General features: G+C 40.3%; 1 protein-coding gene across 1 annotated transcript; it reads right to left on the bottom strand.

Annotated features, from left to right (window-relative positions):
• Nucleotides 1–711: 711 nt before the first annotated feature.
• LOC144532242 (lysophosphatidylserine lipase ABHD12-like) lies at nt 712–14,654 on the bottom strand. Its single transcript, XM_078272898.1, has 13 exons — nt 14,412–14,654; nt 6,290–6,393; nt 6,090–6,195; nt 4,913–5,032; nt 4,734–4,764; nt 4,586–4,631; nt 4,150–4,279; nt 2,987–3,024; nt 2,821–2,900; nt 2,631–2,713; nt 1,265–1,343; nt 1,006–1,127; nt 712–902 (listed from the first exon to the last, which is right to left on the bottom strand). The coding sequence occupies exons 1-13, from the start codon at nt 14,501–14,503 to the stop codon at nt 881–883; spliced, it is 1,053 nt and encodes a 350-aa protein (XP_078129024.1). The 5' UTR covers nt 14,504–14,654; the 3' UTR covers nt 712–880.
• Nucleotides 14,655–14,712: the final 58 nt, after the last annotated feature.

Below are 14,712 nucleotides of genomic sequence, written 5' to 3'. Positions count from 1 at the left end.
AAATCATAGATGGATTATTGAGAACATAATATTGAACCTATGACGGCTTCACTTTCTAAATCATTAATGTAGTTGGTTGTACTTCTCTTATTAGAACTACAACAACCAAGTACAATAAAAAAGGGCTATATTTATAACAATGCTCCATTTACAGCAGTAGTAAGGTGCTCCAATTGTATTTCTCTTTCAAGAGACCGTTCTGTAAATGTGGGACAATAGCATAGGACAATAGTAGTCAAACCTTGTCTACAAAAGGTGACAGATCCATCTTCCTTGAATATTTATACATGCTCTTGAGCTTTAAAGTGTCATTTGTGATATATAACTGAATTTGAAATTGTAATGAGATTTGACTGTATCAAAGAAAACAAACTATATTTGACATCAATATACACAACTACAGTATATTAATGTAGATGTGTTTCAGTACAAAATTAAGTTGGAAGGCCTGGTTCAATAAAAAATCCGGTAAAACATTTAGTATATTCAACATAGTGTTCTTGACACTGAGAGATAGCCCAAATCAGCAGAGTTTTTTGTTTAAAAAAACACAGATTTGGGGATATTTTACAAAATTAAGTACATTTTGAACACATGTTGAAGTACATGAACTCTACAAGGTGGATATCTCCTGCAGAGATTTTCCTGTATGAGACCAATTTAATGTGTGTTTTCTTGGAACAAAAGTGAAAGGCAGACAGACCAATGCACTGCTGGTTGACACAGACAGTCATCACATTTATTTTAAGCAAACTGCAATGGCAGTATATGCAGCTGTAAATACAAAGCAAAAAAATTGAATGTAGTATGTAAAAAATGAAACAGCGCTCTGCGTCCAAAGTCTGGCAAGGTTTTTCTGCTTCCAGCCGTCTTTTCAACATTACAACGACAGCACAAACTTCCTGCAGAGGAGACATGATGATGTAGATGTAGAAATAAAACAGATACATATTTGCTGAGCCAGAATATAATCACTTTAAGCCTTATTAGGGTAATGCTTCTCACTTTATGATGTCTGGCAGACCGGCATCTCTATACAAGCCGTTGTGCAGATACCCCTTAGAGCCGTCAAATGACACCAGTTTGACTCGCTCTGCATTCTGGGCACTCACAGCTACCTCATACATCTGGGAGGGAAAAGCAAAGAAAGTTCAGTCTACCGCAAACAAAAAGTTATCCAACAGTAAAGACTTAATCAGCTACAGTTATAAGGAAAATACCATCTCAGTTTACATTGTATCAGATAGAAAGTAGCCGGTAATACCTGCTGAGCAATCGGAAAGGGAACTAAGTGATCGTCCTGTGCATGAAGGAAAAGGATTGGGCTTCTCATTTTTTTCAAACTGCAGAATAACAAAAACACATACTTGCATTTTTAGTTGTAATAACAATAATAATAGCTGGTCAATGTTTGATATTATGCATCATTACCTCCGCCAAGGAGGTTATGCTTTCGGTTTGGTTCATCCATTTGTTTGTTGTTTTGTCTGTCGGCAGGATTACCAAAAAACTACTGGCCAGATTTAAAGGTACAATATGTAACTTTTCAGCATTAAAATGTCTAAAAACGACCATACCTATGTTATATATTTTTTTGAGTTGTGTAGTTACACTATCCCAAATGTTTCCATCAAATGGGAAACCCAGAGAAATCTGTTATTTTATTTTCAGACACGTCACATTTCATTTAGTCGCCCGTCAGTGGCGTCATATAACCTAAACATATAACAAATACGAATAGTTAGGATAACAGAAAAGTAAAGGGGGATATCGGGCAGCTGGGAGATGTTCTGCTGCTGCACAACAGGCATCGAACATCATCGAACATCATCGCCATCGCGGAGATTCCCCCTGCAATCCCCACCCACACCGGTCTCTCAGCCTCGTTGAGTAGCTAGTTAGCGTTACAACAAACCCCGTCTGCCCGGTAAAATCCAAAAGGTGACATTGGCATGTGTAATATACTGTGATAGTGTGGTAAAACATGCTAACGTTAGCAGCTAATGTTAGCTTGCTGGCTCACTAGCTAACTGGTCAGCCAGCTACCAATACAGATTGAATCAAGAAAAACGTAATTATGTTGGGGAAACTGCAGCTATTTTATTAGCATGACATGAATAAACGTTACTAAACGTAACGTGAATATACTTGAATGGGTAAACTCGTCCGTGAACAGATGCATTCTAATCAACGATAGTGTTTAGCAATAAAAACTCCCATAATTCCACGCAACTTCCCAACATCATCAAACGTCGTGTTTACAATCCACTGTTTTGGTTGAGAGACCCCTAGCGGCAGAAAGTTACATATTGTACGTTTAATGAAACCTGTTTGGAAGGGTGGAGCATGGGCCAGGGAAGAACCCATTAAATTTGGAAGCGGATCCGATTCACGGGGAGGATACACAAATTATTTTTCCCTTTTTTACCATTGCAAGATAGGACTTTTGTGCTGAATTCACGTGGTGTTATAATTGGTGAATAATTGGAAAAAATGAGTTCCCGACTGAGAAAATTCTCATTGCATTAACATTGTGAGATAGAGCTTGCCTTGGCGGAGGTCTGTGCTCTCTTCTAGTTTAATATTTAACTGTTGTATAGCAAGCATGTTAGCATTTCACGAAAGCTTACTTTTCTTCAGTAGGAAAGACAACCTTGTTGTTTGCCCATGGCTCCGGGAAAAAGTAGCCAAAGCCTGGAAACGTCCAGTAATACTTTAAACAGACAGAAAATAAAACATTGAAAGGTTATGGATAATGTAGTAGCAGTGACATGAAATGAACAAACCAAATATCAAAAGCAACATGTTAGATTAGTTTACCCAAGTAAATGGATGATGTCGTATCTCCTGTCGAGCACTGTTGAATGCACCCTCCAGCATCACACCATCAAAAACCTGACCTGAAAACAAGAGGAAATAGTTGTCATGCTCAGATGTTGGAATTATTGTCCTCTATTTGCCAAAATTCCCTGGGAGCAAAACCTACCTTGTTCAATCAGTTTTACTGCAGCGTTAGTGGCCACTCTGCACAGAAGAGCATTTTGTGTGTAGTTTCAGATAACAGTTTCCTCTTCAACTTATTCCTGACGGTAAGAGTTTTACAGCAGCTGTGGGCTAATTTCAATCATTTCTGTCATGAATGTACAATGTCAATTAAATAATTTACTATGCAAGCAAAAAAATTAAAAGTAGCATCACAACAATCTAAATACCTGTACAGTGGGCAATTTATTCATTTCTCCTACCAGCATTGTCTAAAAACCTACTTTGCTTTGAGTTTATATCTTATTGCCAGACATGATTGTATTGAATATGGTGAGATCTGTCTGCAGTTTGTAGCAAGATCTGTCTGTAAGACGCTGTATTTTCGATTTTCTGAGAATATCTGCTACTGTCATCTTTCCAAACTTGACGTGACTTGCCTCAGTTCAACACCAAGGGCCCTCTTCGACAGTGATAGTATATACATTTAGTAAGTCAATTACCTAACTAATCTCTAACAAACTAATGTTTAGAGTATTTTTTGTTGTAATTCTGTGTTGAATGCCTGGTGTTTTGCACTGCACTGATTTCCTGTTGAAACATCTTGTGTTTCTGTGTGTGAAGCTCTTTTCTTCATCTGTTCAGCCATTATGCTAACTGCTATAGGTTGGGGCTGTATCTATCTATAAATCGGGATATCTCTGTGTGTCCCCACACATGCACAGTAGGCTACAGCATATATTTTAACTGTGGTATTTTGTTCTCTGTCAGGTAAATGTACTGTATGTTTTCCTCTGAAGTACAAGTACACTGTAAGTCAGTAGTATAGGCCTACAGTTGCATATTAAGTGCTTTGGGGGCCTTCTGTAAGTTATTTTGGAGAACAATGGTTCTGGAGAAAGCTGCAAGCAGCAATAAAGGAGGTGAAGCAATCGGCCCATTCCAAACAGGCACGTTTTGAACGGGCAGTGCACAAGTTATATTGATTAAACACGAATAGCAAAAGTGTCATTAAGGTGTACATGTTGCAAGCTTTTTATGAAAAAGGAGAAGCATGCAATGCACTTCCAAAACAGTTACTACAACAGTGACCTGAGCTTTTTTTATTGTGTATTTGTGTGTCTACTTAAAGAAAATGCTGCAGATTGGGAGTTTTTCCTTACTGACCCAGTGCCAAGAGAGTGTCCCCAGATGACAACCAGGCTGTTTCCACTGCGTGCTTTGACCCAGTTGTACACATAGAGGGCATCCGTGGTCAGACCGGCTTCAGTCGGCTCCCCGGTGGAATCTCCAAACCCTGCCAGAGTTTCTCACATCAACTACTGCTCACTGACAGATCACAGAGATGCGGTTCACAGCCACCAGGTGGTAGCCACTCAGAGGAAAACCTGCACCAGACACTGACCTTAAATTGAACTGCTGTCTTTTGACTGCCTCAAAACAAACAACTCATCAAGCACGTGAGTGCATTACTCTACAGTAATCTCATGCCTGCAAATTATATTAAATCAATGTGAGAAGGTTGTGTATTACAATCAATAAGAAGGCGTAGAGACGGAAAATATGTTGAAATGAAAAGTCATAAATCTTTACTTTCACCAACCTCTGTAGTCAGGCACCAGCACGTGGTAACCAAGTGCACTCAATACCTGTTGACACATAACGCTTATTTGTCATCAGAATGGCTATTGAGACTTTCTTGTTCTTATTAGACTTTCAAAAGATTCATGTTTGTGTTGGTGATCACTAACTTTTGCAACTCCTATCCGATGAGCGGCTGCCCTGTTGGAATGATTAACAGACAACACAAGTGCCGATACATTGGTGTTTTAAATAAAGAAAAGAAAAGCCAAATGTGTCTAGTTGTGTGGAATTTCTACTCGGCTTATTCAGGGAACAAACTATAGTACAACTGCATTATTGATCATACCTTGTGCCTGTGTTCCCATGAAGATATATAAAAACTGGACTTCCATCCCTTAAAGTGGTCTGGTACCATGCCAAGTCCTTCCCCTGTGCCTCTTTCCACTGACTTTTCGGGAGAGTGTGCCTTGAACAGTTCAGAACAGTGTACACTCACTTAGAGACACAAACAATCACTGGATCATTAAAGACAAATATTAGCCTTTTTTATATCTATGCTAGAAAAAGGAAAAAGCAATGTTGAACTTGGCTTATACTAGGGCTGCACTATTATGGCCAAAATGATAATCACGATTATTTTGATCAATATTGAGATCACGATTAATTATCACGATTATTTGTTGATTTTAACCAAAACAAATTTTATTGTCACATAGGCTAATTATAACTGCTTTCACATCCATATTGTGCTGCATTCCTCCTTTGTTGAAGGAAACTATGAAGGAGTATACCATTTCAGCTGTTGTGCTACCGCTTTCCACACAGGCGCGTTTGCCGTGACAAGATACAGGAAACGCAATTTTCTGTTCACGTTAACAGCGCATGTGGTGCCCAGTATCTACCGGACAAAATAGCAACGTGGATTTCGGTGCCTCATTACGGTGCCACTTAAATGTCTGCGTTGCGCTCTGATGCTCCAAAACAGACGTTAGAGGCACCAGAAACATCGCTGCATGTCACGCTAGTAAACACTAATAACACGTTACACAGCAGCTAACGTTAGCCTACCATTAGCTACAGTAGTAACTGGATTATACACGGCTAAAATGCTGACAGCTAAACGGTGTAGTGTGACTGTATTTCACTGAAGAGGATTCCAACAGCTAAAGCTATGAGCTAAAAGACTCAAACTAGCACTGGTCACAGCTGTTGTCTGAAAAACAACACAGACGGGACTAAATGTTGCGTAAACAGGTGAACCTCGGGACCGACTTATGACCGACTGCTATCTGTTGTGGAATTTTCCTCACGTTACTCTCTGTCCTCTGTGACTGTCTACATCTTAACTAAGCTACGCGGTGCAGGGAACAACTGGCTCATGGAGGCACGTGATCAGACAAACTTTGGAAAAAAAAAAACTTTTATACAGAGCGCTCTATGAACGGAATGAAGCATTTTAAATATCGCTCGATCACGATCATGATTAAAATTAGATTAATTGTGCAGCCCTAGCTTATACTCACCATACGCCAAGGGAGATTCCTTCTTCTGATGTTAAGTACATGTTGATGGTGTGATTAAGGGAGAGGTCAGCGGGTTGGCTGAGGTCAACAAAGAACGGCACCCTGACTACAAACGGGGAAAGAAAAGAGGTGAGGCCCCTTTTGGTGAGCAACTTGAGGATTTATAGTACTTCCCAGGGGCAGGGAGGGAATTTACTTACGTCTGTGAGCGTAAACAAGGTGCTGGATTAATTCTGGGAGTATTCTCTGCAAAATGAAGATAACAAAGAGAGCCAATAAGCCTCCTTTCAGCCACCATCGGGACCTGAGAACAGAGAGAGAAATTTTGTATGTGACTACTGACTAGAGCTTAGATCGGGCCCAAAAAAATTCAAGCCCGACCCTACCCAAGCCTGTGCACGTTGTGTCCGAACCCGGCCCGACACATTAACTGTAATTATGAGCCAGATTTAAACCTGACCATTTTTTTTGATACGTGGGCCGTTATAACTGATGTTCTCAACTACAATTCCAAGTTGTTTGAACTACAGAAATCTGTTTGGAATTATCTTAATGAATAATGCAACAAGGACGAAGCATGCTAAACTGCGCTGTTTGTTTATTCAGAATGGAATGGATCGCAAATGGATCTGAATGAAGAAACGTAAAAAACAAACTCGACCCTAGCTCCCTCAGCCGAATAGTGTGGGTAACAGATCAAGAAACCATATAGGAGATTTTCTTGTCTCGATCACCTAATTAATACTGTCCTTCGCCACGGTCTGCATGCTGACGCACTGGCCGACAATAGTGCTACAGATGGGGGAGACACGATGTAGCACAGTTTACCTCACACTCAAGTCAGTGCAGGACATACACCCAGAGCTACGGGAGAAGCTGGAGAGGCATAGCTTTCTCCCCACCAAATTAGGCTAATTAAGTAATGATTAAAAAAACACAAACGCTTGATCAAGGCCCGGCCCGAGGATAGCGGCGAAAAATATTGGTCAAGTTTGGGCTCGGGCAGAGAATCTAAACTCTACTACTGACCATTACATAATGTGCGTCGGAAATGGAGGTTGACCATCTAGGGGCCCTTGAAAAGACACCGACTAACTCAAATACTTGTATTGTGATTTCTGTAACTAAGCCAAACAAGAACAGACTACAATTGAGGGGACTAAGAACACTATGCATCACCATCTGTTACTGTAATTTAACAATAGTTATTATTGATTACTGGTGATTTTTAAATCCCCTCTGTGGAGCCAGACCAGCTGACACTCTCTGAGCATCACATGTCCAGTCTACTGGACTAGTGTCACAACACCAAATCAACACCACAACAACACTAGAGAGGTTTCACTTCCCATCCACTTAACATGACTTCAGCTGACTTCTCTGCTTCATTTCAGCTGCACAAGTTTTTGGATGACTCAGCGATTGTGAGATGCAAGAGGTGGAAATAAGAATAATTTTGCTGATTCAAATCACAATTCAGTTCAGAGTCGGAGTCAATAGTCATGTTTCCATGAACGTATTTTTATGCGCATTTTGAAGTATCGCATTAGAAAATGTTGATGGAAACGGCAAAATTCGGAAAAAATAACTTCCTCAAATTCGAACACCTAACTCACATGACTATAGTCCCGGTATCCATCGGATAGGGGAAGGATTGGGATAGGGGACCCATCCAGTGCGCCGTACACTTGGAGTACAGTGGAGTTGCGGTGCGCTATAGCCTGTGCCTCAGCCACGTCGGGTAAATTGACCAATTGGTTCAACAGCTTCAATCGTGTGGCCCTGCACACCGTGTATACACAGCGGTGAACGGTTGTCTGACTGACACCAAATGTCTCTGCCACAACCCTGTATTCTGCACAGGTGGCCAACTTGTACAATGCTACCTCTCTCCATTTAGCCAAAGAACTTAGCTTCTAAACTCTTTGATTTAGCAAGCCGGTTTACAATCTACAACCATGCATAACATCAACTTGTGACGAAACTACACTTTGCGTAGTCTAGTTTCTAGTCTCTAAACCAGTTAATGGAAACGCTTCTAATTCGCATTTTCTTTTTTGCAACATTTTAAAAGTTCGCTTAAAATTTGCTTGACAATTAGACGGAAACATGACTAATGACTGACCAGTCTCGCATTGCCAGACCTTCCTCCACAGCTCTGCACAGGAGGGTCTGGCTAGTCCACACAATATTCCGGGATGGGAGAAAAACGTGCTCTTGTTTATTGGCATTTCTATAAAGCAATCAGTTGTCATGCGCGGCGCTAGGCGCCGGATGGAGCCCCGGTGCCGCTGCAAAATAGCCTCGGGAAGGAACTTGTTTGTACGTTGCACACGTTTGTGTACGTTCGAAAGTTGTTTTAGTCGGAAAACAGCAGAAAACTCAGATTGGACAGTCTAGCTAGCTGTCTGGATTTACCCTGCAGAGATCTGAGGAGCAGTTAGCCATAGTCCTCATAAATCGACTGGAGTTTAAATTCCAACACAAAGAAAGCGGAAGGTATCGGACCTCCGGCCGAAAAGAGAGACATCCGGCAGAATTTCCGGCGGCACCGGAGCAATCCCGAAAGTGGAACGTCATATAGAATACTGACTGACTGAAGTTCTGGCCCATTCACTGTTCAGATGTGTATGCCAGTAAGCAAACACATCACCATTCAAATGACAGATGAACACGGGAATGTACACTCAAGCCCATTGGCATGTACAGAGCTGCTCCGCACATGTCCTATCAGTCTGTGTTGCAGCATTAATATGGGCGAGAAGAACTGAATAATGTAATCAAGACGGCAGGCTGTCATTGGAGTCAGTCTTGACTCCCTGGAGGCAACAGCAGAAAAAGAAGATGCTATTCAGACTATTGTCAATTATTGGACAATACATCCCACCCCCTTCATTAACACTCTAATCAGCCAGAAGAGCCCTCTTAGTTAGTCGAAGACTGATTTCCCCACACTGCTCGAGGGAAACATATAGGTCATTTATTTCCACAGCCATCAAACTGTCGCTTTATCTTTCCAGAGTTAACACTTTTACTTTACTATTCACTTCTAAATCTTTTCTAGAAGATGTCCAAAAGTTCATACCAGATTTTTTAATGAATGCACAACTGCAGTGTGATGTAGTGCAACGTTTGTATAACTGGACAACCATTTTTCTACTGTAGTATTTTTGAAAATAATTCATGTAACTTATCTTATAAGTTTACTACCAAAACTCTGAATATGAAAAAAAGAATTCATGACTTTTACTGACGATATTTACATTAGTCCTTGCAACACACATTAAAACACTTCCTTGCTAGCCTGGGAAAACCCTGACGAACTTCCGGCAAATTTGAGATTTGCTCTGCGAGTCCGTCTGGCCAAGAGCCCATTCAAGCCCATTTCCAATTTTTCCAAATTGAGGCACCAATCACAACCGTTGAGTTGGGCTTTACACGATGACCATAGCGCAGCGACGTCGAGCAGCTTTTTGTTTACATTCAACATGACGGCCACAGAAGCGCAGCAACCCGTTGATGCCGCTGTCGCTGCTACGTCACCTGGATCGTTGGTCTGATTGGTTGAAGGTCTATTTGAGCGGCGTCCGTTAGTGACGCCTCTTTGGAAATGGGCTGTGAATTAACCTTTCCCACTCTCAGTTACAACTCGTTACAACTGAGAAGGGTCTGGTGTCAACCAGGCTACTTCCTGGCATTGTAGCAGGAACTCAGCTTTTCCTTTAACCCTTTCATGCATGAATTATGAAAACCTCAGTCACAAGTGTTTTTATTCTTCTTTAGGCATGAAACAAATAATAGAATTTTTATAGTTGAAAAAATAGTTTTTCAAGGAGTTTTTCCACTCAGGTGGACTGCATGTGTTTGATTTATTGACATTTAGAAATATGTATGTAACAAACCAATAAATATAATGATCTATTATGTGAAAACTATAAAATATTTTTTTTTTAGTTTTAAATGGTGTTAAACTAATGTTTTCAAGTATAACATATTCTAATACCGTTCAATGCAATGCAACGTTGAACCTGGCTCATAACTCCACAGACGACCCCCCTCCTCACATTGAACTGTATATTTTGTATACGTTTTGTTTTTGTTAAAGAAACTACAAATTACATTCCAACAACATAAGTTTATTGATTTATGATACTGATTGATTTTATTGATTAAGTATTTTCATGAAAACACAGTTAGTATGAATTGTAGTTGAAACATAGCTGGCAACGCATGACGTCCAATTTAGTGGACAGATGATTAATCATTTACTCCCAGCAGACAATCAATACTTACTACACAACTGTATTACTCCAAAAAAAATGTTTTAACATCAAGTAACACACATCAAGTAACACACTTTTTTCTTTTAACTTGCAACGGTCTCCTATTATAGCAGGATTGGCAGGATTTTCCTGAGCTGCTTAGCATGTGTGTCTGTCTGTCGGACATCTTGGATTTGTGAAATTTGTGTGGCACTTACAGCACCTGGCCAGCGGGTGGCAGTGTATGGAATGACAGACCAGTGTCTACTGTGGTGGCTGATGTGCAATTAAACCAAAACCCTAGACTGGGTAAACCCAGCCCGATCTACCGGCGATTTGATTTTGCCCTGCAGCTCAGCCGTTACAATTTTGCGGGGACCAATCACAAACTGGCTTATCCACCTGGCGCGCTATTGGCGGGTTTAACACGATGACGATAGAGGAGCGACCAAGCAGCTTCTTGTTTATATTCAGCCACCGAAGCGCAGCAACCATAGACTGTTAATATTAAGGGACAACGCATCCGGTTCGGCGAAGTGCTGCAAATACGGAAGTGCCTTAAACCTGCATTCTATCTGAATTCCAGCAGGGGGCGACACATGCGGTTGCAAAAGGAGTTCGGTTTCTGTAGAAGTCTATGAGAAAGTGACCCACTTCTCACTTGATTTATTACCTCAGTAAACATTTTCATAATGGGTTGATGGTGTCAATCGATAGTTTTAAGTCTTCTGCAACACAGAATGAACACATTTTTTAAAATTATGGTCTCGTTGATTTTTAAATCGGCGATAAAGCAGGGTTTTTTTTAGGGCGTGGCTATGATGTGATTGCCAGTGAAAGTGTGTAACATAACGTAGAGTGTAAGGGCTCCTCCCTCACGCCTCCCTTTCGTCTAAAATCGTCACATCCCCAACCAGGATGGCTGCGCCTGTAACGGCAAACTCGATGATGGAGAGCAGATCTCCACAAACCAAAGGGTGACGTCACACATGCGCTGTCAATTAATATACAGTCTATGGCAGCAACCCGTGGATGGAGGAGCATCTCGCTGCAGCCTGTGGGAAGGCGGGGCTTGACATCAAGCACCGCCCACATCCAAGTCAGCCATTCTTCTTTGCTTACGTCACTCCCTATACGCTCGAACGGACCAAGACAGCCTGGTAGCATTTATTACTATGAAGGAAATGATTTGGATAAATGCCATGTTTTCATTTTGAATCTTTTAATTTTATTTGGAAAATGTTTTATCCATAAATGTAAATGGTCTGAAAGAAATCCAAATATTCACCAATTTAAAAATGACTTTATATTTTGAAACTTTAAAAGGACTGACAAATAAGAAAGCCATCCGGACTCTTTTTTTTTTTCATGCGCCCCTTTTTCGTGTATGTATGTATGCATGTAATGTTTTCAATGTGTTTATGTATCTGTACTTGAATAATAACGTTTTTTGAAGACAAAAAAAAAAGAGCCTGGTAGCGAAGCTGACATAGCCTCTTGTTTCACTTTAGATGATAGAAACTGATGATGTAGGCTAAACACAAACAACATTTCATGCAACAACAGTGAAGTTTTCATGTAGTTACTGTAATTGGGCCCGTGTACTTTTTCGTTCATTTGATTTCAGATTTTGAAACAAAAAGAGTGGTTCGGAAATAATGTAAGACTGCTCCGGTGAAAGCCTTGTTTTCATGAGCTTCTGGCTAGCTGCTAACTAGCTCGGAAGCTAACATCTAATGGCAGACAGGTTGCTAATTAGCCAATGCTAAAAAGTATGAAAGTACTAGTTTGCCCTGCTTTCTATCAATATTGTGTGTCAACACCTTTTATATTGTAACGTGAAAGCTCAAGCAGCGTTAGCTTCAGCTAAACCACAGCAGCAACTTGCACTGCCCCGTTAAAATGTAACTTCAACCCTCGGATATAACGGTAATCACGTAGCGATTTTACTGTATAGACATCTGTATGTGTGTTCGACCTTTTGAAATACTTAGATTAGGTGTGTTACTGTGCAGGTAATATCCAAGGAGCATCTCGCATGATTGTGAATTCTACTGAATCGCCCCTTTGTACATTTGGTTGTAATGGAGACTGAATTCTTGCTGTTAATATAAAAGTCCATGATAACGAAACAACACACCATTCTACTTTTAAAGGTGCTGTAGGTAGGATTGTGAAGATCCAGGACTTAGCCAAAGAATTTGAACATTGACAACTTCTCAGTCCCTCCCCCCTTTCTGCTAAAGCCCAAATGGTCTCCCAAGCCCCTCCCCCCACAAGGGAGAATGACTGCGTGTGCATGGGCAGTGATTGACACGCAGTCAGACACCCCCCCTGGCCCTGATTGGTGCATCTGAACAGTAGCTGTGGATTTTTGCAAATCACACTACAGGCTGTAGGTGGTGCCAGAGGAGCCAGATTTATTTTTTAATGACCTGCTTCATGTAGTTCTACTGGAACATAGGGTCAGTTTGAGCAAATATAACAGAAAGTTAGTTTTATAAGTCTTACCTACTGCATCTTTAAGGGCTAAATTAAATGAGATATGGCTCGTTTTCCGTTTGAACACATTGTCATCAATATTAACAAGCTTTAAAATGACCCATTTTTCAAATTTGGATATCGTTTCCAAATCGGAAATCAAATGAACGAAAAAGTACACGGGCCCAATTACAGTAACTACATGAAAACTTCACTGTTGTTGCATGAAATGTCGTTTGTGTTTAGCCTACATCATCAGTTTCTATCATCTAAAGTGAAACAAGAGGCTATGTCAGCTTCGCTACCAGGCTGTCTTTTCTTTTTTTTTTGTCTTCAAAAAACTTTATTATTCAAGTACAGATACATAAACACATTGAAAACATTAAATGCATACATACATACATACACGAAAAATGGACGCATGAAATTTACATTAAAGATGTTGTAAGACATTGTAAATGTTCAGAGTCCGGATGGCTTTCTTATCTGTCAATCCTTTTAAAGTTTCAAAATATAATTTCATGTCATTTTCTTTCAGACCATTTAAATTTATGGATATAACATTTTCCAAATAAAATTAAAAGATTAAAAATACAAACGTGGCATTTATCCAAATCATTTCCTTTATAGTAAAAAATGCCACCAGGCTGTATTGGTCCATTCGAGCGTACAGGGAGTGACGTAGGCAAAAAAAGGCAAGCCCCGCCTTCCCGTGGGCTGCAGCGAGACGTATATTTAACGGCGTTGATGCCGCTGTCGCTGCCACGTCGTTGGTCTGATTGGTTGAAGGCCTATCCAATTGCGTACAGAGTCATTTGAACTATGCCCGTTGATCACGCTTCTTGTGCAGTAGAAAATACAGAGCAAATTCCCCAGACTAATGTTCAATCTTAAAAGACTGAGCTTGGTCTGGTGATAGCCAGACTACCAAAATCCATGCATAGGCATAGAAATTGCGTTTGAATTGCTGTCTACTGTAGTGACCACTATGCGTGAAAGGGTTGTGTCCCTTCCACTTTTGTTGTTCACTTGTTTAATACACATTTCCTACATTTAAAAAAAATTGTAATACACCCTTTGCCCCCCACACAATTCCAGATGGTATATGGATATTCTAGGATCCGAGTTGTTTAATATATTAGGGTGTTCTATCACTTTTGTATCATTTTATTACTACATTGTTCATGCCCGTGCCCTGCTACAACCGAAGAATTTTTTTTATCAATCCATAAATCAAAGCAATTACACGTCTTGTCACAGGAGGGTGTCATTCATGTTTTCATCTGGTAAATATCACTTCTTAATACATGCTAGGTTAATTAAAACATTTCAGCTTGTTGTCCCTATAACAGAAATGCAATCATAATTGTAATTTCCCCTTGCGGAATTAATAAAGTATACATTATTATTATTAAACTATCTCCAAAATATATAACGTAGTTGATCAGGAAGTAGTGGTACTGACGATAACAGAGGCAGAGAAGGACTTCCTTTATATCGCAACCTGAGCACAACACTTTAACGTAAAAGTAACTGCCAAAGTAAACTAATAACTCAAGTTAAGTTTAAGCTAACTCACGGTGTCCTCTCCTTCTGAACTTTAGCAGAGCTCTGAACTTTGCTGGCTGCGGAGGATGTACCATCCTGTTTGACGACCCTCTTCCTCGCCATGTAATGTCACGTCAGTATTAGTTAATGTACTTTAATATTTATTCCAACCTCTGGCCCAGTTACGCAGTTTATCTTCCACTTGGTTAATAACAGCTAACACAAAGATTGATCAAAGTGCAGTTTAATCGCGCGGAAGGGGAGGTACCTAGGATTGTTAAGGTAGCACTGCTTGACATATGCAAAGCACAACATATGTAATATATGACACC

This window comes from Sander vitreus, chromosome 17, assembly GCF_031162955.1.
Source record: "Sander vitreus isolate 19-12246 chromosome 17, sanVit1, whole genome shotgun sequence".
In the NCBI taxonomy this organism is placed as follows: Eukaryota; Metazoa; Chordata; class Actinopteri; order Perciformes; family Percidae; genus Sander; species Sander vitreus.
This window is presented reverse-complemented; position numbering and strand designations above follow the sequence as displayed.